This window comes from Carettochelys insculpta, chromosome 6 (assembly GCF_033958435.1).
Source record: "Carettochelys insculpta isolate YL-2023 chromosome 6, ASM3395843v1, whole genome shotgun sequence".
Taxonomy (NCBI): Eukaryota; Metazoa; Chordata; order Testudines; family Carettochelyidae; genus Carettochelys; species Carettochelys insculpta.
Window position 1 is genome coordinate 109325666 of NC_134142.1, and position 25202 is coordinate 109350867.

Genomic DNA, 25202 nt, shown 5'->3' on the forward strand with positions numbered 1-25202 from the left:
ACAAAAATAGCTAACAGATCTTCTCCACCAAATTTCACCATGAGCTATTTATATAGACTAAATCCTCAAAATACTTGAGGAATAAATTACATTTTATGTTAAGCTATTCTTCCTGTGAGGTAGGAAGCCATGAGGCTGTACAGTTGGTGGTAGGACTAAAAAGAGAAGGGGCACTCCAGGGCTCTCTTTTGTAGTGCACAGGGCCTTGCTGAAACTGGTTTTATTTTTAAACAAAATACTTTTTGTTGGTTTACCCTGAAGTTGTCTCCTTTGCCTCAGTTACGCAGAACCTGATGTAATTCAAGTCCAGTTTAGATGTGTAAGTCACGGATTTTTCTTGGATGATATTATACACAGAGGGTGAAATCCTGGCTCTGGTGAAATCAATTGGAGTTTTACTGTAGACTTCAATGTGTCCAGGATTTCTTCCCAAATGCTCTCACAAACATGAGGTTTCATTCTGGATACAAGGCCCCTTGCATTTGCTATACAAAGTGAATTAGTTACCTGTTGGGTCTATAGAAAATCAAAAAGATCTGAAAGTTGCTGGCAGTGACAATTTCTGCTTGGATAAGTGTAAGCAGCAGAGACACATCTCACAATATATTAAACATATTAAATTATAACATCCTAATTTAAGTTTTATAAAAAAAATGTCTTAGGATAAGACAAATGCAAAACGATTACCTGGGCACCTGGATATGAACCAGAAGAGCGAGAATCCTTGGAGAGATTTATTTTTATGGGCAGTACTTCAAAACCGGCACAAGATGGCAAACTATTTCTGGGCTATGGTAAGCTTCATGATAGAATTACTTTAGACGACATATTGGCCGTTTGCTTTATATCTGAAATATTAGTATATTCAGTCACGAAGTTGTGAAGTTAAGACATATATGTTTGAACTTCAAGACATGAGATACACCTTTTATGGAGTCTTTCCTCAGAGTTGTTTGAGGGAATGTAGCTTAGGCTGGTAGTGGCTAACAGATACCTAAACATGGTGTGAGTCACAGCTGCTCTAAATCAATGCAGCTTCATTGTCTTCCATTAAGCTCTCCTGATTAAAACCATATGTATATCTGACCCCTGATTTTAATCACTGTCCTCCAGGCAATCAGACCCTTTGCCTCTGGCCTCAGATTTTGTTCTTTTTCCAATGGGTCATGTGTTTACTTTTTGCACCATGGAGAAGGAAGAGACACAACAGCAAACCCATTACTCATGCTCTGTATCTGTAGGGAAATGGGTTTCTTTGTTTCCACCAGTCACTTTTCTCTTCTTGGGCCTTGCCTGCTTCTTGAAAACCAAGACCCTTTGAAGGATCTCCAGTGCGGTTCCCAGACATAGAGGTGACCCCCAAATTACTATTCCGAAAAAAAGATACAAGAACAACAGTGGCACTTCGACAGCATTCCCAAATCAGGTGGTTCATTATACTTTTTTCTACTTGGATTTTTATACCCTCTGCCAAGCAAACAAAAAACTCAAAGGTTTTGCACTCAGCCCCCTCCCCATTCTCCAGCCAGCTCCAACACTGACATTCCTATCATCCAGAATCAATAAAATTTAGCGGAGTCTGCCCTCCCCCCTTTCTATTTCCCAGGGACAAGAAGGTGTAGCTGCAGCTCTGGCAGCTTGTAAGATCCTCAAGGACATGTCCCGGCTGGAGACCGAGGCTGAAGTAGCACGTAGGATGAAAGAAGCCAAATATGATCAGCTTGCTCTGGGTAAGCAGCCTTTAAGATTATCAAATATTTAAGGTTTGACTAGCGCTGGAAGACTAGCTAGCAAAAACAGCATCCTAAAGTAATAACAACAGACATGCTCCTGTGAGTAACCCAACACTTCTGAAGCTTTGCCAATCTCAAGTTTTCAGCTATCACATGTCAGACCCACCTCCCTTCCCACCAAAATTACACAAGTGATGTACAAATTATAAGACTTTTAAAAAACAGTGGGGTGGAAGTCTACCGTCTGATTTTTTAAGGCTTTACTGGAAATTGACCAGCCCCAATTTAAGTGGGACCATTTCAGGTTCAACGTACGATCTGAAATGCACACCCAAAATGCAGGCATTCTGCTGGACACTTGAGGTGGTGTATCACTATCTCCTTCTAATCTCTGGGGTGGGATAAACTGCCACTCTCTTCTAACACTGCCTTTATCACTGTGCCTCTGTCTCTCTCAATAATCCTCCCACTTCCTCTTACAAAATTAGATTCTCAAGATTTTCAGTGCTGGTAGTGTCCAAGCTGTAATTACCATAGGAACATCCTCTCTCACTATATTTCTGTCACATAAAGCTCCTAATCCTAGACTAAAGCAGGAAGTACAGAGGTGTTTGGAAGTGACAGATGAAATAGAGAGATATCCAAAACCCTTGCAAATCTCAAAAAGTCTGTAAGTGTAGGGCTGGAAGTCTGTTTGATAGTTTGGGTCTCTTCATTATTCAAAGCAGTTCATGCACCTCAGAGACTGATTTCCCAGCCTTATAACAGCTGTGTAGATGCCAAGGCAAAGATCTGAACACCTGCAACCAATAAGTTTGCTGGATTTTAATTTAACCTTCCATTCCAAATGGTAGCTAGAATTAAAAGAATCACCCTCAAGGATACATGACAGGTCCCAACAAAAGCCAGGGCCAGATTAAAACAATCCAGAGTCCCAGGCACACCATGACACAGGACTGCGCCTGGCTTTCACTTCTTAGTTGGAGTACTGATGGCCGGGGGTGGGGTGGGGGGGTAGGACACCTGCCTGGGAAAGAGGCAGTGCAATAGTGGTCTACCTTCCTTCAGCATATCCCTTGTGGTAGACAGGGGAAGATAAGGAAGGGCCACACGGGTCCTCTGGAACTTCTGCCAGCAGCTGGGTTTGTCTGATTGGGAGGCAAGCCACTTCCTCTGCACTGCTTTTCTCCACTGAGTTCTCTCCTAGGGGGTGTTGGCAGGGCCCCCTAAGCAATGAGACTTTGCCTATGTCTACACTTGGAGCTGGAGCTGTGATTCCCAGCTTGGATAGGCAGGCTGGCACTAGCTCTGCTTGAACAAATGCAACAAAAATAGCAGCATAGCCCTGGTGGCATGGGCAGCGGCAGCATGTGAGCGCCCGGCTGAGTGCAAATTTGCCCAGACCCCTTTGGCACATACTGGGGGCAGTGAGTCTTTCAGGTCACTCTCTGTGCTACCATAGGTACACTACTCTTTTTAGTGTGAGTAAGTCTACATGGTCTGGAATCACATCCCCAGCCCCAAGTGTAGATATAGCCCTAGAGATGCATGGGGCACCTCTCCCCACTCTAGAGCTATGTTTAAATACAAGAGCCACATTCTCAAGGCTGCTTTTGAAACCACAACATTTGTTTAAAAAAATCAGAACTGAGGCACTCATGTACTTTACTGCTAGAGCAAGAGTCTTCCCTCCTCCTTTCAAGAATCCCCTCTATTCACATAGCCCCAGCTGGTTCAAATTAGCTGCAGCTCTAATTGGCAGCTAATTGCCCCAGCGGCTGGCTCTTTCAACCTCAGCCCTCTCCTAGGGCTGAGTTTAACCCTTTTCCTGCCAGAAAGGGGCAATTGCCCAACTACACAACCCTCATTTTCTTTGGATTACTTAGGGGAGTGCAAAGTGCTTGACATTGTGAAGAATCGGGTCCTTCAGTGTGTAAGAAATCTTACCAGAGTTTGCTTTGTGTTTGATACTGCATCCAGTTCTGAACATGAAGTGGTTTCACAATTGGGCCATTAATGTGTATTTATGTGCCTGTAATGGGGCTTTTATGTCCTCTGAAGAATTGGAGTCTGAGAAGTTTGTCAAAGGGCTGATAAAAAATTAAACAGACTCAAAGCCAACAAGAAATCATATAAGCAGGAGAGGAGCAATGAATGTTCACTTCCAGCAAGGAAGGATTTCTGCAATAGCTTTTTGTAAACACTTACACTTAAGGAGACATTTTCAAAAACATTTTTTCAACAATTCCCGGAATTGTGACTCTTTTCCCATTGGGAATATATATACAAGTTCTCTCACCTGCCTCAGTGTAGTAGGCACAGAGGCATTTTCCATGACAAGACCCACAGCTGTACATTTCCTTCACTTGGCAGAGTTATTCAGCGAATGCTATCACAACAGTGAGGAGCGAGCTTTTGCTTTACTGGTGAGGAAAAACCAATATTGGAGCAAAACCACCTGTCTACACTTGGCCACAGAAGCAGATGCTAAGTCTTTCTTTGCACATGATGGTGTCCAGGTAAGTAAAATGAAAGGAGAGTCCCTTGTGACTTTCTAGGGGCAGGCGTACTTTTAGGCACAGGCCTGAACGAAGGAGGAGTTCATATAAAAATGGCACGCTCCCAAGCAATGTCCCACTGAGGTAGAATTCCTCTGGTGCCCCTCTCTGGCACAAGAGAAGGGTGTATTGTACATACTGCAGTCCATTGCAGAGCAGCATAAGCCCCTCCTGATGCCCAGCCAGGCCAGATGTAGAGAAGAACTCAGAGCTCTGGCTGCACGCGCTTTGTGCTTTTTCCCCACCCGTTTGCCCACAGGGGAACACTGGGAATGCAGCTTTTAGTCTCCATTTCCCAAGTGAAACTAGAATCTGAGCTGATCTAATGAAATGTACAGAAAGGTGAGCTGTCTCTCTTACATGGCTGTGTTAGGCTCAGGACAAAGTTAACTCAAATTTTAACTTAAGCACAGCCCCCCAACTGGAGGTCTTATCCACACACAAAACACTTGGGTAAGTATGATGGTGCTTTTATTTTAAGTTTCCTCTGTGCTTTTTTAGTGCCGGTACTTGCTGGTACAGAGTAACAGCACCTTGGCAGCCTCAGCTGCATGATTGGCTGGGGTGGGGAGATGGCTGAGTACCAACTGCTCTCCCCCCAGACAAACCCCACTGAGTTTCCTGCACATTGCGGTGTGCAATCTACAACTCAAGTTATCGCAACTCATCCACAGCTATCACCAGCTCTCTCGGTTGCATGGTCGCAGACTAGCTCCACCAGAGTGCTGCTAAGTCTTCCAATATCTTCCCACAATTCCCCACAAGTGCCCATAAAGGAGATAAATTCCCCTGCTATTCTCTGGAGAAGAATCATAAACAAGATTATCTTGCTGCAATGCACAGAATCATGAGATATGTGCCCTGGAGACTTAATGCCATACATGAACAAGAGCCGTGCCAGCATGTACACAGCTGCTCTCACCTGAGCTGGGTTATACTGAGAGGAGTAAGAGACACTAGACTACTGGAGTTAACTCTGCTGTGAAGATATACCCACAATCTCGTGATAGGTCACGTTGCCTTTCATAGAAGAAAAACGTAATTTTAGCTGCATGTTCACTTGCTTTGTTTCAAAGTCAGATTCAACTTTCTGTTTTTTCTTTGACTTTCAGGCCTTCTTGACAAAAATCTGGTGGGGAGACATGTCAACAAGCACTCCAATCCTCAAGTTAGTCTGTGGATTCTGGTGTCCTCTTTTAATCTACACAAATCTAATAGCATTCAGGTATGAACAAACATTCCTCTGCATAAAAGCTGTCCTGGTGGGAAAAGAATTAGAGACAGTTAAGTGAAAAATATAGCAAACCCCCAGAAATAATCACAGAAATAAATGAGGGTGAAGTTATCTCTGATCAGCCATAAAGTCCTAAGGGTATACCTTCAGTGCTGCTGAAAGATGTGTGTTGAGTCTGCTCACATCAGCGTGCTAAAAATAGATGTGTAGATGTTACAGGCAGAGGTACAGACCAGACAGACTTGAATGTAGGCTGCTAGCCCAAGCCACCACTCGTGTGGCAATGTCCATACTACTATTCTTAGTGCACTATGTCCAGCAAAGCTACCATGAGTCTGAGACACAAACAACCCCAGATGCAGTGTAGATGTAACCTAAGAAGCCTTAAGTTCCAAGGGCAGCCACCTACCATGCGAGAAATGTGAATGTATTGGAGCGTGTTACAGGTCCCCTTCTGTGCAGGCTCTTCAGCTTGCCCCTACAGGGTGTGAAATTCACAGACTTGTGGGTTCTCTCTAGCCTCCTAAGAGTCTCTTATGGAGGGGAGATCCCATGGCAGGCTGGGGTAACATAGTAGCATAGATCTCAGCTTCTCAGGGAAGAGTGGCTTCCTGTTATCTTTCAAAAAATATATTTTCTTACAGCGAGACAGTAGAGTCAAAGAATGAACCAGAGACATTCAAAGAGCTGGACAGCCTGGACACAGAAAGAACTTTGCTTTTTTCCAAAGCGGGGGACAGGTAAGTCTGAGTCAGTCTGTTACTATCATTTGGAAGTTTAATTAAGACACAACAGTCAATGCACAAGACTGTGCTCAGGATTAATGACTAGCTGATAAAACAAAGGGCAGCTGAGATGCCCTTGCTTGTCATTAATCCTCAGGAAATGCCATGTACCAAGGTCATTCCTGTTATTACTCTGTAAATGGAAAGCGCGGAGATAAATAAAAGCATGGAGTTATTTTTAAATGAACACAGTAACTTCAGTCGCTCTATACAGCTCAGGCCCACAGCACTGTACTAGGCAGATTTTCCCAAGTCTCCTCTTAGCATTCCATTCAACTAGTGACAACTGCTATGCATTGGCTTTAAGGTCTAAAACTGCACAGGACCAAGTAGCAGGTTGCTGAAAGCCATGCAGAAAACAGATTCTGACCTCTTTCAGCTTTGCAATCTGAACTCTCAGGTACTTTATTCCTCTCTACCCAGGTCTTCCCAGTCAAATCCAAGATAATTATCTTTATTATAGTACCACCTAGACCATTTTATCCCAAGTAGAATCCTAGCAAGCTAGGTGGTAGGCGCACACACCATAAAAGAGGCTTTGCTTTGAGATGCTGAAGGTATGGCTAAACTGCAGGGGAGGGTTGAGATTTGAGATTCATTGTTAACCCACATTAATGCCTTAGCCACCATCTCTGCATGGCTGTAGTTATTCATGCTAGCTAGATTAAACCTCGGACAAGCATGCCGACCTGTGCTACAATCCCCACTTTCCTTATAGCATAGGCATAGTATATATGAATAGACAAAGATGTAGGCTTAGAGAAAGCAAGCATCATACCAATTCTGCAAATGGGATCCGGGCAGAGGGAGGTTATTTTACTTGCCCCACCTCCACGCACACAAATTCCATAGCCGAGCCACTGACTGAACCCAGATCTCCTGAGTTCCAATCATGTGTCTTAACCATAAAACCATATGTTTTAGATTTGAGGGTGGCCAACAGGTTTTCACCATAAGACAGGAAAGAGATATTCTCCCTATGATAAAGACAACACCCGCTGATGCTGACAGGCACAGGCAGTTCAACAAACGTGACTAAATCATTCATATATTTGATATATTTCAGCATTCTCTGAAAGGTCTGAACAACTGAAGTTGAGGGAATGCCATATAGTAGACCAAATCAGAACTCTTTGTTTCTATTCTTAGGTAGGAAATTAAACTGATACCACAGAAAAGTCACAAACTGTTTTGTTTCATCATCCATAATATGGGTGTATCAGCACCTCTCTCTCAAGAAAGCAGTTATTAATTCATAGCTATGAAATGTTTTCAAATCTTTATATGAAAAGGAAGATACGGTTCTGTGCCAGTATGTTTTCTGTCCCATTTGTTATTGTTTCAATTCATTTTAAGAAGGAATTGTACTTCTTTCAGGTTTGTTTCTTCTTCTGAATCCCAACTCATAATTATTTACATCAGTCTGTTACCATGGAAACGACAGCGCTCATGTAATAAATTTAGTGTGAGGGACAACATCCCCTGCAGAATTAAGCAGGGAGAACAGGCTGCCTATGAATTAAAATATTAAGAAAATAACAATAGTACTAAGAGAAATTAAAAAAAAAATGAAGAAACAAAAAATCCCCCAACAACATAGAATCAATTACTTTGTGTTTTGTTTGAAATGCAGAGAAATCTCTCCCCAGCACCGATATCCCTTATTAAAGATGATCTCTTTCATGTTAAGGAACACAAATTTAAGGTGTGACAACATCCTATGTCTATCAAAGTCAGTTTTGATGGAAGCAAGCATAGCCAGAGGAACACTAAAGCAAATCTATTTACACACATGTTGTACACAGCGTGAGAGTTGATTGAATCATTTTGTGGCCAGATAGGGGAGTTTTGCATTATATGCATAGAATAACTTACTTTACATTATGGAGCACTTTATATACTGAAGGACTGCAGCACATTTTTCAGGTATTTGGCCAGATTTTCCATCAGGTACCATAACACTCAGGCAACTGCAGTACAGACTGCACTTACGTTAAAAACTTACAAGTCTGGCTTCTTTGCTGACAAGTACTGTTGTACATTTTAGTGATTCTCTATAATGTTAAGCTTAGAACTAGGCTGAACCACCCTTACTTGCACTGAGTTCCTCATTTCTGTAATAGTTTCATTGAAGGACTAAGGATTGAGGACAAAGATACTACTCAATGCAAGTAAGGGTGATTCAGTCTAGCCATAAAGGGACATACATTTAAAGTCATATACAGGTTGAAGCTCCCTAGTCTGGCACCCTCAGGATACGACAGATGCTGAACAAGAGAATTTGCTGAATGATAGGAGGTCAATATTGTCTAGCAGTATTACCAAGTTCTTAGAGGACATTTAAAGGTAAATCAGAGCCAAACAACAGCTCAAAACACTGAAAACCAGGACTGGCAGCTGTAAAAAAACTTCATGGGACCACAGGAAACTTGATCACACCCATGACAGGTGATCATCCAGCTATCTAAAATCATGCCAGATTATGGATGTTGCTGGATGAGAGAGTTTCAGATTAGAGCTGTTCAATTTGTATTTAAAAGGAAGTACTAGCCTACATGACTAATAGAACCTTGGTTTAGCAGAACCAAAATATTTTTTTAGAAGATAAATTTACCAGTTTCCATTAATGGTGGCTCTTTGCTTTTCACATCTTGCTCTCATTTTGGACAATGAATAATAACTAATCAGTTTCCCTTTTGTCCTCAAGCACCAGTATGATGTTGTAGTGTTTGTTTTGTAAAAGCTCAAGGGGTATGTTTAAATCCTTGTCCTCCTCCACAAACAAACATATACACCAAACAAACCCTAAAAAATCTACTCCACTGTACTGAAAAACAAACACCAAGCTAAAGAAATGATAACATGGCACAGATTTGTTACATTTTTGTTATAACACATACAAAACTTTGATGCTGTGTAGCAAGTGTTTTTGCTATGGCAAAGTTCTTCCAGTGACTTTGGACTGGTCAGGGTCAGAGCTGCAGCTGGCATAAAGCAGTATACCTCCACTGATTTCAACAGAGCTCCTCTAGCATACACAAGCTGGCCCTCACTAACTCAGGGAACCTCAGCACTGCACAGGATCAGGTCCAGGGTTCTTTCACAGACAGTTTCTAAGAAGCTGTCATTATTACTTGCTCTCTTTGTTTTACAGGGCAGACATCAAATTAGAGAAGCAGAGCTCTTCTGAAAACATAGCATGGGCAACATTCATGTTTACTCGCTGGAAAAAGTTTTGGAGTGCCCCTGTAACAGTGTTTATGGGGAATGTTATCATGTATTTTGCTTTTCTTTTTCTGTTTACTTATGTCTTGTTACTGGATTTTAAACCAGCACCACCTGAAGGGCCTTCTGTTCTGGAGATTATACTTTACTTTTGGGTTTTTACGCTGGTCTTGGAAGAAATCCGACAGGTCAGTAACCTCAGACATACCTTCACCATACTCTGCTAAATTCAGGTAGTAAGGTTCCAAATTGATTTGCAGGTTGCATCAACTCATTGTCATCAGGAGATGGAATGTCACAAACAGCTTCATATAGGAAAGTATTTTTTTCTTTAAAAAAACAAAACAAAACTTGCACTACTCTACATCTTTTCCTTACACAGAGTGGCTATATACTTCCTCTCCTCACACACCCAGCTGATCTGATTGTCCTCTACCCCACACAGCTGCAGCTCTATCCTTGCTCATCCAGGAGAAACTCCAGCTGCTACCAATAATCTAGACAGTTTACTGATACTCCAGGATTGCTGTTTTGCCTCTGGTTTAGCAGCTTTTCTGATTACATATGCAGCTCCACTCAACACAGCCAAACTCCATTCCCCCAGAATTAATAATCCACCCTTGTCCTCTCCTTGGAATAATCCCTTATGAAACTCCTACTTCCTCCAGCATTTTATATCTATTTACATTTAGGAGAAAAGCAGTTACTGAGTTTTCCTTTTAATTAAACTGTTTAACTTTTGTTTTTCCAAAATGCTTTCCTATTCAGATCATTAGGGTATAAGTAGATTTGTTTAAAAACTTTTCTCCATTAATCTTGCAGTTATATTTAGAATGGCCTCAGCTCTGCAATTTAGCAGCTGAAATGGTGTGGCAACAATACTGTAAGGAACTGTCTACTTTGCATATACACAAATGGCCTGTGGTGGGGCAGGGTATAAACTGAACTGCTTATCTTGTTGTCACTGACACTAAAAGAATTAGTTGGCTTTCTCCTTTAGCTCAGGAGAATCAGTGTTATAGCCCCAGTTTTACCAGGGAGCTCAAAACACCCATGGTTTGCAACAGTGTGAAAGCTCAGAAGGTGGCCACCAATTTGTTGCAAATCAGTTAAGTGTATTTTAAAGCTGTTACCTAGGACTGTTGCATTCCATAGCACTGAGGTGATCGCAGATGTTTGGATTCAGGATTGTTTTTAACACATCCATACAGCATCAAAAGCCCATTTTGGAGATATGCACACCAAAGTAAAAGAGCCAACTGTTGCAAAAAGGCCCAAAGCTCATTAGTGAGAGTTTAAGCATTCCAGAATTTGAGTACACTGCCTACGTGCTCATGCCTGGAAACTGAGGTCAGGCTGATTGAAAAGAATTTTATAAAACAGAAGCAACATTGACCAATCCCCAACTGATGGAAAAAAATTGGGTCAGACTCCAAAATACCCTCATGAGATTAATTCAAATGTCATGAAATTGTATTGCACTGGCTTATTTTCACTTACATTCTGGTGCCTTCACTTTTAGTGTGCAATTGGGGCTCATTTTCAGGCTTTTCTCTATTGCCATGGGGATCAGAAACATACCACCTTTTTTTTTTAAAAAAAAAAACAAACCTGAGATGTTCAGGTAATCATTTGACATAAGGATATGGGACTTGTAGTAAAACAGCACGCATCAGAGGACTCAGTAAAATCAGGACAGCTGTCAACATAATAACAATGACAATTTCTCCCTTGTAGAGTTTCTTTACAGATGAAGATATTAATTTAATTAAGAAATTTAAGCTATATGTGGAGGATAACTGGAATAAGTGCGATATGGTGACCATCTTTCTGTTTATAATTGGAGTGACTTGCAGGTTGGTATCTTGCAAGAGTCTTGCCCCTGTATCTGTTTCATGACCAGACATCTGTAACAGAACTAGGGCTGCATGTGTAATGATGACAGGTGGAACCAAACCTAGGACCTCTAGAACTTAGTGCATGAGCCTCTGAAGCCTGAGTTAAAAGCCAGCTGGCTCTCAGCTAAAGCTGTAGAGGAGACTTGTTCTTTCTCTTTGTAAGTGGTCCAAGTGCCACTGCATGGGACAATGAACCACACACAGTAGGTGTGTGGCTTATATATGAATTATAACATGGGATAAGCATAAACCATTCCTGCCAAGGTCATGGGGGGCTCATGCATGCATCAGAGGGAGAGCTCTGGCTTTATTTTTCTGTTTTGAGACAGTAGAGTCTATACTGGTGATAGGCAGGGTTGAAAACAACCCTCTATGAGCTCTAAATTTCCACTGAACTAAAGAGGCTGTCACAGACTATAGAAAAACTTATCTGGCACATAGAAAAATTTGCACAGAGACATATTGTTTCCCCTTTGAGACTGCATCAAATTGATGTACTCACTTATATTACATCTCTGTAGGGGCTTATATGGCCTCACCACATCTGAAAAGGGGAGGCTGACATTCCTGCAGCAGCTTCCCATAAGCAGATGTTACATTCTTTTTACAGTATTGGGGCTGTGGTTCACCCTTTCCTCACCTCGATGCTACATTAAATCTACACACTCAACTCTATAAACAAGGTGTCTGGGTGGTGTTTGAGGCAGTTGCACTGGGTCTGTTTTGCAGAATGCTGAACTCAACGTTTCAAGCTGGCCGTACAGTACTTGCCATTGATTTCATGGTCTTCACTCTTAGACTTATACATATTTTTGCCATTCACAAGCAACTAGGGCCAAAAATCATAATTGTGGAAAGAATGGTGAGTATGAACTCTCCCACAGGGACATTGTTGTGGATGCTGAAGTAACACTAACAAAAATTCTTGCGCATTATAAGGAAGTCAATGCCTAACTCTTCTTTTTTAAAGTGCTCTAGTTTAGCTTATATTGCATCTTCATTGTCATCTAAGAGCTGTTGTCATCAGCCAGATGTGGCTCCTTTCACAGCGCTCTGTAGCATAGAAGTTTGGAATCCAGTTCTGCATTTCCTTGCACTATGTGTAGTCATTTACCCCAATGCATTTTTCATCAAGTTGGCACAGGTATAAATGATTGTATAAAAGTGCAGGGGCAACTATTAACTCAGCCTTTTATTTCTTTCTTCTTTATTTGCCCATGTTTTCCTTTTCAATTTGGGAGTGCGCAGACTGCACAAAGAGATTGACATCTCTTTCTTTCTCCTTCCCCACTGTCCAGGTCTCTCCTTTCCTGATTACTTTCTGTTTAAGAGTAACTGTTTGGGTTCAGAAGTTAGGGCTCCCATCCTTAGCATCTTTTGGTTTTTAAGTACAGTTGATTTCAGCATGTTAGCTGTTTATAAACTTTTGAGAAGCTGTGCCTGAGTTGTTTGGGAGAAAAAAATCTCATATAGGAGACAAGACAATTACAGAAGACCCCTACCACCATGTCAGAAGAGTTAGCCCTGCAAAGATACCTTGGGTTGGTGCCTGGCAGAGGTAAGAGCTGCTTTCTAACCATAATTTATAATGAAAATGTACAAAGCAAAAGTGTTGATAAGTGTTTTAATTTACTATTATGTAGCTCCAGGAAATATACAAGCATTGCAATTACTGCATGTGCTTATAAATCTGAGCATTGTTGTGATTTTTATTTGGGTATGTTAATCACATAGGTCAAACAGCACAGTTTAATAATTAACATTAACATAATCTCACTGTAAATGCTCAGAGCCATGTACAAATATTTATTTTCACTCTCAGCTCACCCTAGGGTTCAGCAGAAACTCTGTGGCAGACAAGGCTTACGATTAATAAAGTTAAAAGCTCCCAAACTGTTCACATCTGTGCACCAGTCAAATAACTGGAACCCATATCCCATTGCTTGGAATACCAAGAGGATAAATGAAAACCATGTATTGTGCTTGTCAGTGCTTTTTGTAGAAAAAAGAGAAGCCAGTACTCAGCCAGCTTCCCACCCCACCCCACAGCCAAACCGATATCTGGGGCTGCTGATGTACTAGCAAAAAAAAAAAAAAACAGCACTGATGCTTTTGTAGTATCACATACACAGTACTCACAGATTTTATTGCAAATTATGCTTACAGAATGTACATGAGAGCAACTGACACCTGCAGCTCTTCACTCCTTTGGGAAGAGCCTGAAACTAAATTAAGACTATGAACAAGTTTTTATTAAGGGTCTACTACATTTCTATTTGTGTTAAGTCACACAGGCAATTAACATTTTACACTGTGAGCAAAAGCTCTTGTTTGAAGAAGGCCACAAAATATGAACGTGATCCTGCTTTGATTCAAGTCAATGGAAAATCTCCTATTATCTTCAGTGGTTCAGAATTGAGCCCTACATCAAAGAAAGAGAACCATAGTTCACTAAATTATATTAACTCCAAACATATATCAAACTGGATCACATCAGACCTTTTCACTTGAATAAAAAGGCAACCCAAAATTGCCTATTAACTCCTTTTTCCACATTGCTGTAGAATTGACTGCTTCTAACATGGGGCAAACTCAATTATTCAACAAAATTCAAGTAACAAATACAGATCACAAAGAAATATTTCTATATCATCCACTGCTCCTTTTTAGTAACCATAACATCATGGTCCCCATATAAAGAGAAATTTGGAATGATCTCAGACCACATTGGCAAAAGTCTGAGATACACCTACAATCTCGTTTGCATTAGATCATTTTAGTAACTGGAATCTCAAATGATCTCCTGGAGGTTTAAAATACCTTTGCTTTCAGTTAGCTGACCAATCATAAAATTTAATTAATTTTAATTTTAAAATTTAAAAATTTTAATTAATTAATGACTCTACAGTCACTAATGTACTGTTTCAAACCAGCTACGGATGTGACAAAATAATCCTTTCCCATTGGGAAAAAATTGTTGAAAACAATTATGTATTTCAAGTGTTTTAGGATATAATTACTTTTGCTGCTCTGGAGAAACACAATGTTTAAAAGCAGAGGGTCCTAAAAACTAATCTTCAACCTTATTGCTCGGCAGAGAAAGCGAAGCAAACTTGACATGATCCTTGCATGCATCAACATTAACTTTAAACAGCTGTTTAGAATTCTCCATCTGGGATTCCATGCTGGAATAGGGAGTTTTAGCAGAACATAAAGCACTCTTCTATTTTCAGCAAGGCAATCAAGCCAACAAAAAGGTCTCACAGAAACCTGTGTCTGAAAACCTCATTAAAGCACATTTTAATCAAATAAGGGTAAGAATCTGAATTAAAACATGTCTTTCACTGAAATGGTCAGCAAAGAGGTTGCAGAGTGGAATCTAATCACAAAACATAAATAGCCTGACAACAGAGGGTTAAAAAGGACAATGTGCAATAGAATTTCTCTCATTGCACCTCAAAAACTAAGCCTCAAAGAAATGAGAGCAACCTTCTGCAGGCTCTATATATTCATTTCAGTCAACACTTTTCTTTCTCTCCTTTAGATGAAGGATGTTTTCTTCTTTCTCTTTTTCCTGAGTGTGTGGCTTATTGCCTATGGTGTGACAACCCAAGCCTTACTCCATCCTGATGACAGACGAGTGGAATGGATCTTCAGAAGGGTGCTTTACCGTCCCTACCTTCAGATATTTGGACAGATTCCACTGGATGAAATAGACAGTGAGAAATGGCTATTTTAACTGATCAGACTACCATAGAATAAGTGCCATTAATCAGACCCTGGGCATCCATACCAGGGTTGTCACTTGCTTATCTTTGTCTTGTAGGAAAGAGTCTTCATGTTATGATGTAATGACATTTGCACTGCAATATCTGGATGTTATCATGCACATTATCAAGTTGCGCTGCGGCATCAGTGCGGTCTTTGTTTACACAGTTAAATCCCATTAGTTAAACTAGTGCAAACCTTTAGGTGGACACCTTCTCATCTTGCTGGGGGCAGGGTTGATGCTCCCTTCTCCATCTTCCCACCAATGCTCCACTTCTGCCATGCCTTCTGCCCCAAGCAAGCCCAGTTCTCACTCCTCTTCCTTCCTCCTGGAGCCTGAATACCATCAGCTGTTCATGATGCTCCAGAAGCACTGGGAGGAGGGGAGGAGTTGGTAAGTGCACAGCTGCTGGTGTGTGAGAGTTGTGGGTGTGGGGAGGAGCTTGGCAGTGATGGTAAGCCAAGCTCCCATAGATCTGCCAGTGTTGAAGCTCTGAAGGAGTTCACACCTATTATCTTATTCATTAAACCTGTTCCTAACTTATTTACTGTAAACCCAGATAAGCCTTGTGTAAACTAAAAACAACATTTACACAGCCCTTTGCACCTAAATCAGCTTAAAAAAATGACATCATTAGTTAAACCAGTGCAATGCTACATGTAGACAAGTCTTCATACTGCAGAGTCACTATCTGGAGGCAGCATGAGCTTACATTCGGAGAGAATTGTCCAAAACAGAATGAGGCTGGGAGCTGCATGGTCAGGCACTTCAAACAGTGTATACACACAAACCCTTTGGTCCCACAGAAATAGATTTATGTGACCATAAGAGTATTGTACTAGTATTATGTAAGCAGGGTAAATAACAAAAAGGCCATATCCTAAGTCTAATAGACAGCCAAACGTTAACACTATTTCAATCTACATTAAGAATGAGGAAATATACTGTGAGCCAAGCAATACAATGAATAACCAAAACAAAGGCACATTCTCTCATATTCACGCTGTTTATTAGAGGCTAAAATGATGTCTTAGAGAAGCCATGAGAAACAGTCAAGAAGACAGTCAAGAAGCACTGTGGAGAGTTTTCTGCTGTTATATATGTAACAAAAAGGTGCCAGCTAGGATGCAATAGGGTGGGAGATCACAGCCAAACGAAGCACTCATCACTTATAAGAAACTAGAAAATTTACAGGACAGGCTGGGGATGACAGAAAAGACAATGACAAGTACCTATTTGCAGGATTCTTGAAAGAAAATTGATGGTTGAAAATGTCCTTAGATCTTTGATAACTAAAGTTTTAAAAGTAACAGAGAGTAAGCCATGCTAGTCTATACACTATCAAAACAAAAAGCAGTCAAGTAGCACTTTAAAGACTAGCAAAATAATTTATTAGGTGAGCTTTCGTGGGACAGACCCACTTCTTCAGACCATAGCCAGACCAGAACAGACTCAATATTTAAGACACAGAGAACCAAAAACAGTAAGCAAGGAGGACAAATCAGAAAAAGATAATCAAGGTGAGCAAATCAGAGAGTGGAGGGGTGGGGGGGAGATCAAGAATTAGATTGAGCCAAGTATGCAGACGAGCCCCTATAAGCTATGTCTACACGTGCACGCTACATCGAAGTAGCAACATCGAAATAGTCTATTTCAATGAATAACGTCTACACGTCCTCCAGGGCTGGCAACGTCGACATTCAACTTCGACGCTGGGCAGCACCACATCGAAATAGGCGCTGCGAGGGAACATCTACACACCAAAGTAGCACACATCGAAATAAGGGTGCCAGGAACAGCTGCAGACAGGGTCACAGGGCGGACTCAACAGCAAGCTGCTCCCTTAAAGGGCCCCTCCCAGACACAGTTGCACTAAACAACACAAGATCCACAGAGCCGACAACTGGTTGCAGACCCTGTGCATGCAGCATGGATCCCCAGCTGCCGCAGCAGCAGCCAAAAGCCCTGGGCTAAGGGCTGCTGCACACGGTGACCATACAGCCCCGCAGGGGCTGGAGAGAGAGCGTCTCTCAACCCCTCAGCTGATGGCCGCCATGGCGGACCCCGCTATTTCGATTTTGTGGGACGCGGATCGGCTACACATGCCCTACTTCAACGTTCAACTTCGAAGTAGGGCGCTATTCCCATCCCCTCATGGGGTTAGCGACTTCAACATCTTGCCACCTAACATCGATTTCAACTTCAAAATAGCGCCCAACACGTATAGCCGTGACGGGCGCTATTTCGAAGTTGGTGCCGCTACTTCGAAGTAGCGTGCACATGTAGACGCGGCCATAGTGACTCAGAGCTGACTTTTATATTCAAATGCGGCACATTAACTCATGGTTTAAATCGTGATGGGAACTTTCTAAGTCACTATAGGGGCTCGTCTGCATACTTGGTCAGTTGGTCTTAGTAGGCTCTGTGAACCTCTTTTGGGACATCCCCAAATATCCAGTTGCAAAGGCCATTTTGGAAATGGGGAAACAGCAGAATTCTGTAGTTCAGACAACTAAGTCCTGTGGGAGCTGTAGATCCCTTCTCTCACATTTGTCAAGCAAGGACACACTGAATATACAACACGGATGGGTATATTGAGCCCACATTAAAAACTTTGGCTCGCTGTTGCTCTCTAGTCCACTTAAAAAGTTGAGGAGTCTGCTGCTTTCAGATGATGGGATTATTCCTGTAGAGTAGTAGAGAGTCATTCTTCAAAGTGCTGAAGCTCTCAGTCTAAGCACTCCCCATGGGGCTTGAAGTCGAGTAAACCTGAAACATTCAGAATGGGTTTCCCAAAGTGGTTATATCTAGTAGAGATTATATCTCAAATTAAGGAGTCAATAGTTGAGGTTTTTTATTTGTAGCTTAACAGAATATGCGTTGTTTGTTGACTGACTCCTTGTTTTTAAAACAAGACAAATAGATGCTAAGTCAGCATTGTTCATCCTGTACTTATCTATGACATACAGTACCTTAAACTTCAGGTATAATGTTAAATTCTTAAGCAAAATGTATCAGTTTAATATAAAACAAATCAAGAGAGTGGCATGGCCATTTTATGATTAAACATGACAGCAGAACACAGAGAGTATGTCCACAGTACCTTTTAAGGTATATAATTTTAAGGATGGGCATAACCATGGTAGCTTTCATCTGGCTAGTTCAAGTGACATGTATAGTGAAGATCTGATGGCATGAGCTAAATTTGCATGGGAGGTACAAGCCCACCTGGGACACTGGGCATGTCACACAAGGTCCTGGCCTGCACCAAGCTTTGTGCCACTGCATCTTTACTGCTTGTGCTATTCTTACCAGCTCAGTGAAAGCTAGCATGGGTGTGCCTACCCACACTAAAAATTACACCTTAAATTGCAATGTAGGCACTCCTGCTAGCAACAGAAACCTGTTACTTTATTTCCCTCTCTCTTCCCCCATTGCAGCATCTCGCATGCTTCTTCAGAACTGTACCTCCATCCCGAAGAATCTGCAGGAAAATTCACCAGTATGTTCTAATACCTATGCCAATTGGCTTGTCATACTTCTGTTGGTCACTTTCTTACTGGTCACGAATGTACTGCTTATGAATCTCCTGATTGCTATGTTCAGGCAAGTGTCAATTAATTACTTCTGAAATGGGGATTGCAAAGTTGGAGGTGGAAGAGAAGGGTTAATAAGAATGCATGTGTGCATTGTCTAAACATTTTGGAAATCTGCAGTTTGCAGGAAAACTTTTAGGATCACGCAGTTCTTAATTTCCCCTCCCCCTTTCACTTTCAAAGGAAAAATAAAACAAAACTTCTTTCCTCCTTAGGGGGAAAAAAAGGGTAAAATCTATATATGCACAAAAGCCTTTTTATATATTTGGCAACTGTAAACCTGGTGGACTTGGCCCTAGAGGATCCTCTAAGAGGGGGATCTCTTGAATGGTATAGTGGCTATCTTAGCCCTTTGAAATCATAGCGCTGTGCTTATTTACACCAGCAGAGAACCTGGCCCAGTATGATTACCTGATATAGGTTTGGTCTATACTTAAAAGTGAGGTTGGCATAGCTATGGGATATGAATTTTTTATACCACTGCCTGACATAGCTACGCCAGCCTATCTTTTAAGGTGCAGACCAGGTCACAGCCTTACTCTGGCAAACTAGAGTTGCCATCTTTAAAAAGGTTTGTGTCTTATTGTCTAAAGGCAATTACTGCAAGTAATTTAATTTCTGATATTTACATATTTTAACTTCTATTTTAAAGAGAAACAAAGTTTTCACAGTGGGACAGCATTAACTCAGACTAAAGTAAAAATTGTATTTTGGATTTATAGTAATGCATTTTAGAATTATGAGGGGGAATTTGAACATACTTTTTTGTTTGTTAAAGTTACACATTTCAAGTTGTTCAGGGCAACGCCGATATCTTCTGGAAATTCCAGCGTTACAACCTCATTGTGGAATACCATGGCCGCCCAGCCTTGGCCCCGCCATTTATCATTATCAGCCATGTGACTCTAATTCTTAGACGAATCTTTAAAAAGATGGAGCACAAAAAGGAACATCTGGGTGAGTTGCTAAACAGCCAGGAATGTCGATTTGGAGGAGCCTGATGACAGAGGATGAATCAAAGAGGAGACCAAATAAACTTTCGTAAAACAAAATATTCTATTTTCATGTGTAGGTCTTTATTCATAAAGACAAGATTATAAATGTAAAATAGGATTTATAATCTAGCTTCTAAAATAAGCCTTTTCTACAAGGCATCATCTGGTCCTTGTGCAATGTAATTAAATGGCCACATTTGTTCTTTAAAGACGGGTGCATATAGTAGATTTATGAAAGGATATTGATTTTTAATAGGATGCAGTTTAATGAATAAATGCTATTTCTGTTACTAATCTTTTTCTAAATTTCAGTATATACAGTATAAGGGGCACCGTTAAAACCATGTTTGGATTCCACTGTCTTCAGTGGAACTAGAGCGAGAGAGGTCGATATTTTATATGCACCCACTATGCTTCAGCTTCTAAGGATCATTTGGCAGTGCTCTCTGTTCATAAAGAGTGAATGCACATTAAGAATATCAGAATGTTTCTCCTGCAGTAGAACACTCTCCCATCCTTCACCCCATGCCATTTGTGCAGGCTGCCCCAGGCTTCAGCCTAGAATTCCCGGTGTTGGGTTTGACCGATAAAGCTCTACATTGTTTTGAGATCTGAGTCCCCAGGACACCAGCTCTCCCATTCTTTGGCACACTGCAGTAGCCAAGGTCAGGAGTACCGTTATAGCTGGAGCTCTGCGAAAAACAAAGGGGCTGCTTGCAGGGCATTGTTTGCAAGAATTCTCTTTTGAGTTCACTCCATCTCCTGGTTGGCCAGAACCAAAATGTTAGTCCTCTGGGCAAGCTGCAAGGTCCACGCTTTTATGGAAGGCTGTCTACTTCACTGCGAAGGCTACAACGAAAATAAAAGGCTGTTCAATCATCCAGGACCCCAGATGTTGCTGAACCAGAGAGCCTCAGTGGCTGGGAGTAGGGACCAGTGGGGCAGCCAGGAACAGAATGGCCCTGCAGAGAGGAGCCAAGTCTGTGGCCAAGAAGGGAGCCAGGTGGCTGGGAGACTGGAAGCCCCTCAACCCCTGGAGAGCCGCAAGGCCAGCAAAGGAGCCAGCATTGACTTCCCCTGATCCAGCAAACTCTCCCATTTGGGACATGTCAGGTCCCGAGGGTGCCAGACCAAGGAGGTCCAACGTTTTTTTTTGAGGCTGAGTTAGGTTTTATTTGCAGTGCTTGAATACTTACTATTATGAATAAGCCTAGACAACAAAGTGCATTTAACCCAAATCTCCATAGTTTAAATCCCATTTAAAATCACAGAAGGAAATGACCATTGTATAAAGAGACTAAACATTGAACAACTGGCTGCATGCCAAAATTTCACTGTTGAAATAGCAATACTATATAGTAAACATCTGGGAAAAAAAAAAAAAGAAAGCAAAAGGCAGATTCCTCCTTCTCTATTGCTGTTAATGTAACTGAAATTGTTTTACTCTAAAACAATGCTCAAACCATACATGAGAGAAAAGTAGCTATTGTTATACTGCCGGGTTGTTGTATGGCTAAAATTGCAATGGTGTGGGGTTTAATAGAAAGCCTGATATAAACTTCAGTTAAGTTGATCAGCACTCACACATCAAGAGCAGGGTGGTGAGTCAGGACAGGAAGTTATGCGCTAGGGGAAGTACCTGGGTTGATCATACCGAATAACGGAAGTTTGAACAGAAAAGGAAACACGTGCTGAGAAATGAGCAGAATTATGTGAGACGGGAGAACGTCTATTAAATTGAAGTGTTAGATCTACAAGATGGTGATTTAGCGTGTGCTGGCTCTGAATGCTGTACACTGAGGAAGCGACAGGAGCAATTCTTGCATGCAGTAGAAATGAAAATGTTGAGACAAATGCCTGGACTTAAGGGACAGACCATATTGAAAGCTAATGAATTATGGGAAGCACGAAGGTGGTATCTTAGAGAAGTTGAGGGAAATCAGGCTTAGACAGTTTGAGCATGTGAAAATAAGATCACTAAGACCACATAGGAACAGTGTTAACTTTAGAAGCGGAGGGTAACAGAAAACCCATAACTAGATGGTTGGGTGTTATAGAAAAGGATTTAATTAGTTGCAAACTTTCTGAGAAAATACTTCAAGGCAGACAAGACTGGGGAAGGAATCAAAGACCCAACCCCATGAATATGGAATTAGAGCTAGAAGAAGAGCAGTTATGAGCTATGGGAAGGCACTCAGATTTTCTCTTTGTAGAAGCTTCTTCTCAGTTCTTTTCATCTTTTTTGTTCTGTTTAACACCTTTAATCCTCTGTGTACTTCTGAGTTTCTTGACTTTAAAGTAAAACTTCAAATAAATAAAGGAAGGACTGGGCCTCTGACTGTCCTGCCTCCAGCTATTTCCAACACCAGTCAGCCCTCTGATCTTTGTTGGAGTCTTTTCTTTTCCTGGTAGCTTGCTTAGGGAGCAAAGGTAAGGTCTGACATTCAATGAGTCCCCAACCTGTTGTATTTGTAAATAGCTTGGAACTGCAGCGTTTTTGTAACAATTCGGTAAGCCCAGGACATTCATAAAAGCAGCCTTGAATGAGGTCATAAAGGGGCTAAGGGCAGACTTTTTTTTAGAAAGCTCAGTACCCTTACAATAAAGAAATGACCCTACTAATTGTATTTAAGAGACAACTCATACGCCACAATTATTTACATTATGATTTCATAAACTGATAGCCCTGGCATCTTAGCAGGGCAAAGCTAAAATTCATTGACCTTCCTTCCTGTACGTACACGCTGCCTCTTGTTCCCCAACACACACGTTTTGATAAAGATGTGCTTATGTCTTTCGCCACAGAAAGAGATCTGCCAGACAGTCTGGATCAAAAAATTATAACCTGGGAGGCAGTTCAAAAGGAAAATTATCTGGCAAACCTGGAACAAAAGAAAAAAGAAAGCAATGAGGAGAGACTAAAGAAAACCTTTAACAAGTATGTTCCTATTTATCTTTCAGCATTTCTGAACCTGCTTTCTGATGGTAGTGATGGGTGACACTTATTGCTCTACATGTTTGGATAAACATACTGACATTCAGGTGCTACCCAAAGCTTATATGTGGAGCAAGACACTGAAAACAAAGTGCAATTAGTTTGGAAAATATGCATTCTAGCAGAGCAGTAGCATTTTAAGAGTCCTTGGCAGAGTCCTTACATCTCAAGGACATTGAGAACCAACCAAGTAAAATGCATCTGAAAATCCCATTGGAAATCTCATCGTTCCAGAATTTCTCACCAGATTTCCAGGACTTCCTTGTTTTATTCTCACCATGCTAAAAGAACAGCCTTTTACGTGGTACTTTAGCTCTGCTTCTGCCACTTATGTTCACAGCTGGGGGCAGGTGTACCCTGGACTTGGACGAGGGCAGGGGCTAGCCTCCCCACCCCTTCTGCCCGAGGCCCTGCCTTTCCCCCAGGTGGATAGCACAGCCCCTGGTCCCAAAGTGACAAGCGGGGCACTGTGTCTCCAACCCTAAGCCTCTCAAATGACCCCAGCCTTGGAACTCCAGGTAGGTCGTGCACCCTCCCCCGCAGCCCTGGTACATGAGGTGACATGGCCCTCTTCACACCCTGAGTGTCAGGCAGGCAAGCAGCACAAGCACGGGCTCCTGCTCCAGACAGTCCCAGGCTCTCAGCTCAGGACTCTGACTCCTGGGGGAACAGCCTTGGAGCATCAGCAGGAGGCAGAAGAGGGTGTGGGGATGGAGTGCAAGCAAGACCTCACAGGGTTGTTTGGGAGACATGGTCTCCCCTGCCCTTTGATGCACACACAGCGTGTGCCTGAAGACAAAATGTGACCAAAATCCAGTTAAACTGTCTTGTTCTTACTGTTAAATTTGGCTATGGTTTTGCTTGTGAGTGAAGGTCTTTGACTCACCTCTGATGAATACCCCTGTGGTCCAATGGTCTCCAGACAAGACAAAGTCAGGAACTCCTGGCTCTTATTTCAGCTTCCCATTATTATTATTACAAGGGGATTATTAATCATGTTTATTGCAGTAGTATCTAAGTACCAATCAAGAATGGAGCCTTATTTGGAAGGTACTGTACAAACAGTAGCACAGACCCCCTACTGCAAGATTTTGCAATCAAAACAGGCCTGGAATGGGGCAAACAGTATAACAAATAACGGCTGAACAGTGTAACTGCAACAAACATCTTGTTATTTGCACATTTTTTTAAAACCCAGCTAACTCTCTATTTACACTGCCTGAAAGTGTAGGAGAACATTTTTTGACAGGAGTAACATAAGCATGAGTTGACTTTTATATAGCATTCAGAAGCTGGGCAGTACTAAGTTATTAAGTAAAAGTGTGCTGTATTATTTTAAAAGAGGTGAAAGCTATACATCTAATGCACAACCCAAGGCAGTATGAGGAAGACTTCTTTGGGGAGGCATTTAATAATGACTCAAATGAATCTTATGAAACAAACTTTGTGAAACTTTTATATAACTATTATTGTGAAAGTCAGCCAACATGTTGAAAAAGTTTCCTTCAAACTTCGATTTTAGCATAAAATGAACATACTGAAATCAATTAGCTATGCTGTCTAATGTTTTTGCCCTGAGTGCTCTTTCAAAACAAGCTTTTGCCTCTCTAATTTTTATCATATCTTGAGCCTAGAACAGCCCATTGGAATGTGTCAGGAAAATATGCTTCCCCTCCAGCTAATCTACACACAAAAAAAAGATCTGATTTGATTGTTAATTCATAATAATTTAGAATAATTAGATTATTTTTATTTTAGAGTCAAAGAATCATAGACTTGCTTTAAAACTGTGGCTTTGGGAATAAGCAAGATTGATAAAGAGACTAATAGGTCTTATAACAACCAATAAAAATGCATCTAATTGCCTCCTGAAAAAGAGCCTTTTTAATGACAGTCTGTTAAGTTTTTAATATTGTAAGTGAAGGTAAAGATGTTGTGGGGGCTGGAGAGGAGAAGAGAGTAAGTAAGAGTGAGTTTTAACTTCCCAGAGCCAGAAACTAAGTTGGAAAAGGTTCAGACAGTAATTGTCTGTACTGAAAAAGTCATTCTCTTGTCTTCAAAAATATCATTAAATCTGCAGCCTCCCAAGACGCATAGACCCCTGAGCTGCAAAGGCCCCCAGCCAGAACACATTAGATGCAAATTTCACAGTCCATAAGCTCCCACATAAATGCTCCCAAAGCAGCACCAACAAAAGACGACCTGAAAGAGCTAGATTCAGAAAAGGGATTTAAGAAGTCAGGGAAGCCTTTAGGCCTTTTGCTGAGAAGCATGCATGTATGGGGTCAAAGACAGGAATAAGCTGCCTTGGGAAAGAGCTATTAGGGGGAAGAGGTAGGAAGGCCTAAAAGGTTTAGATGAGTGTGGGTGAGCTCTAAAGAAGCTTTTGAACTTTATTAGGGAGGAAGCACTAG

At 41.4% G+C, this 25202-nt stretch overlaps 1 protein-coding gene across 1 annotated transcript in view; it reads left to right on the forward strand.

Moving 5' to 3' along the window:
- TRPM5 (transient receptor potential cation channel subfamily M member 5) overlaps positions 1–25202 on the forward strand; it is a 64678-nt gene that overhangs the window by 35746 nt on the left and 3730 nt on the right. The window contains exons 12-23 of the mRNA XM_074998545.1: positions 663–794; positions 1607–1730; positions 4107–4252; positions 5404–5516; positions 6170–6265; positions 9465–9723; positions 11273–11391; positions 12163–12295; positions 14978–15152; positions 18643–18808; positions 19577–19755; positions 22599–22731. Of these exons, the coding sequence (XP_074854646.1) occupies positions 663–794; positions 1607–1730; positions 4107–4252; positions 5404–5516; positions 6170–6265; positions 9465–9723; positions 11273–11391; positions 12163–12295; positions 14978–15152; positions 18643–18808; positions 19577–19755; positions 22599–22731 (1775 nt within the window). The remainder of the gene's footprint in view (positions 1–662; positions 795–1606; positions 1731–4106; positions 4253–5403; positions 5517–6169; positions 6266–9464; positions 9724–11272; positions 11392–12162; positions 12296–14977; positions 15153–18642; positions 18809–19576; positions 19756–22598; positions 22732–25202) is intronic.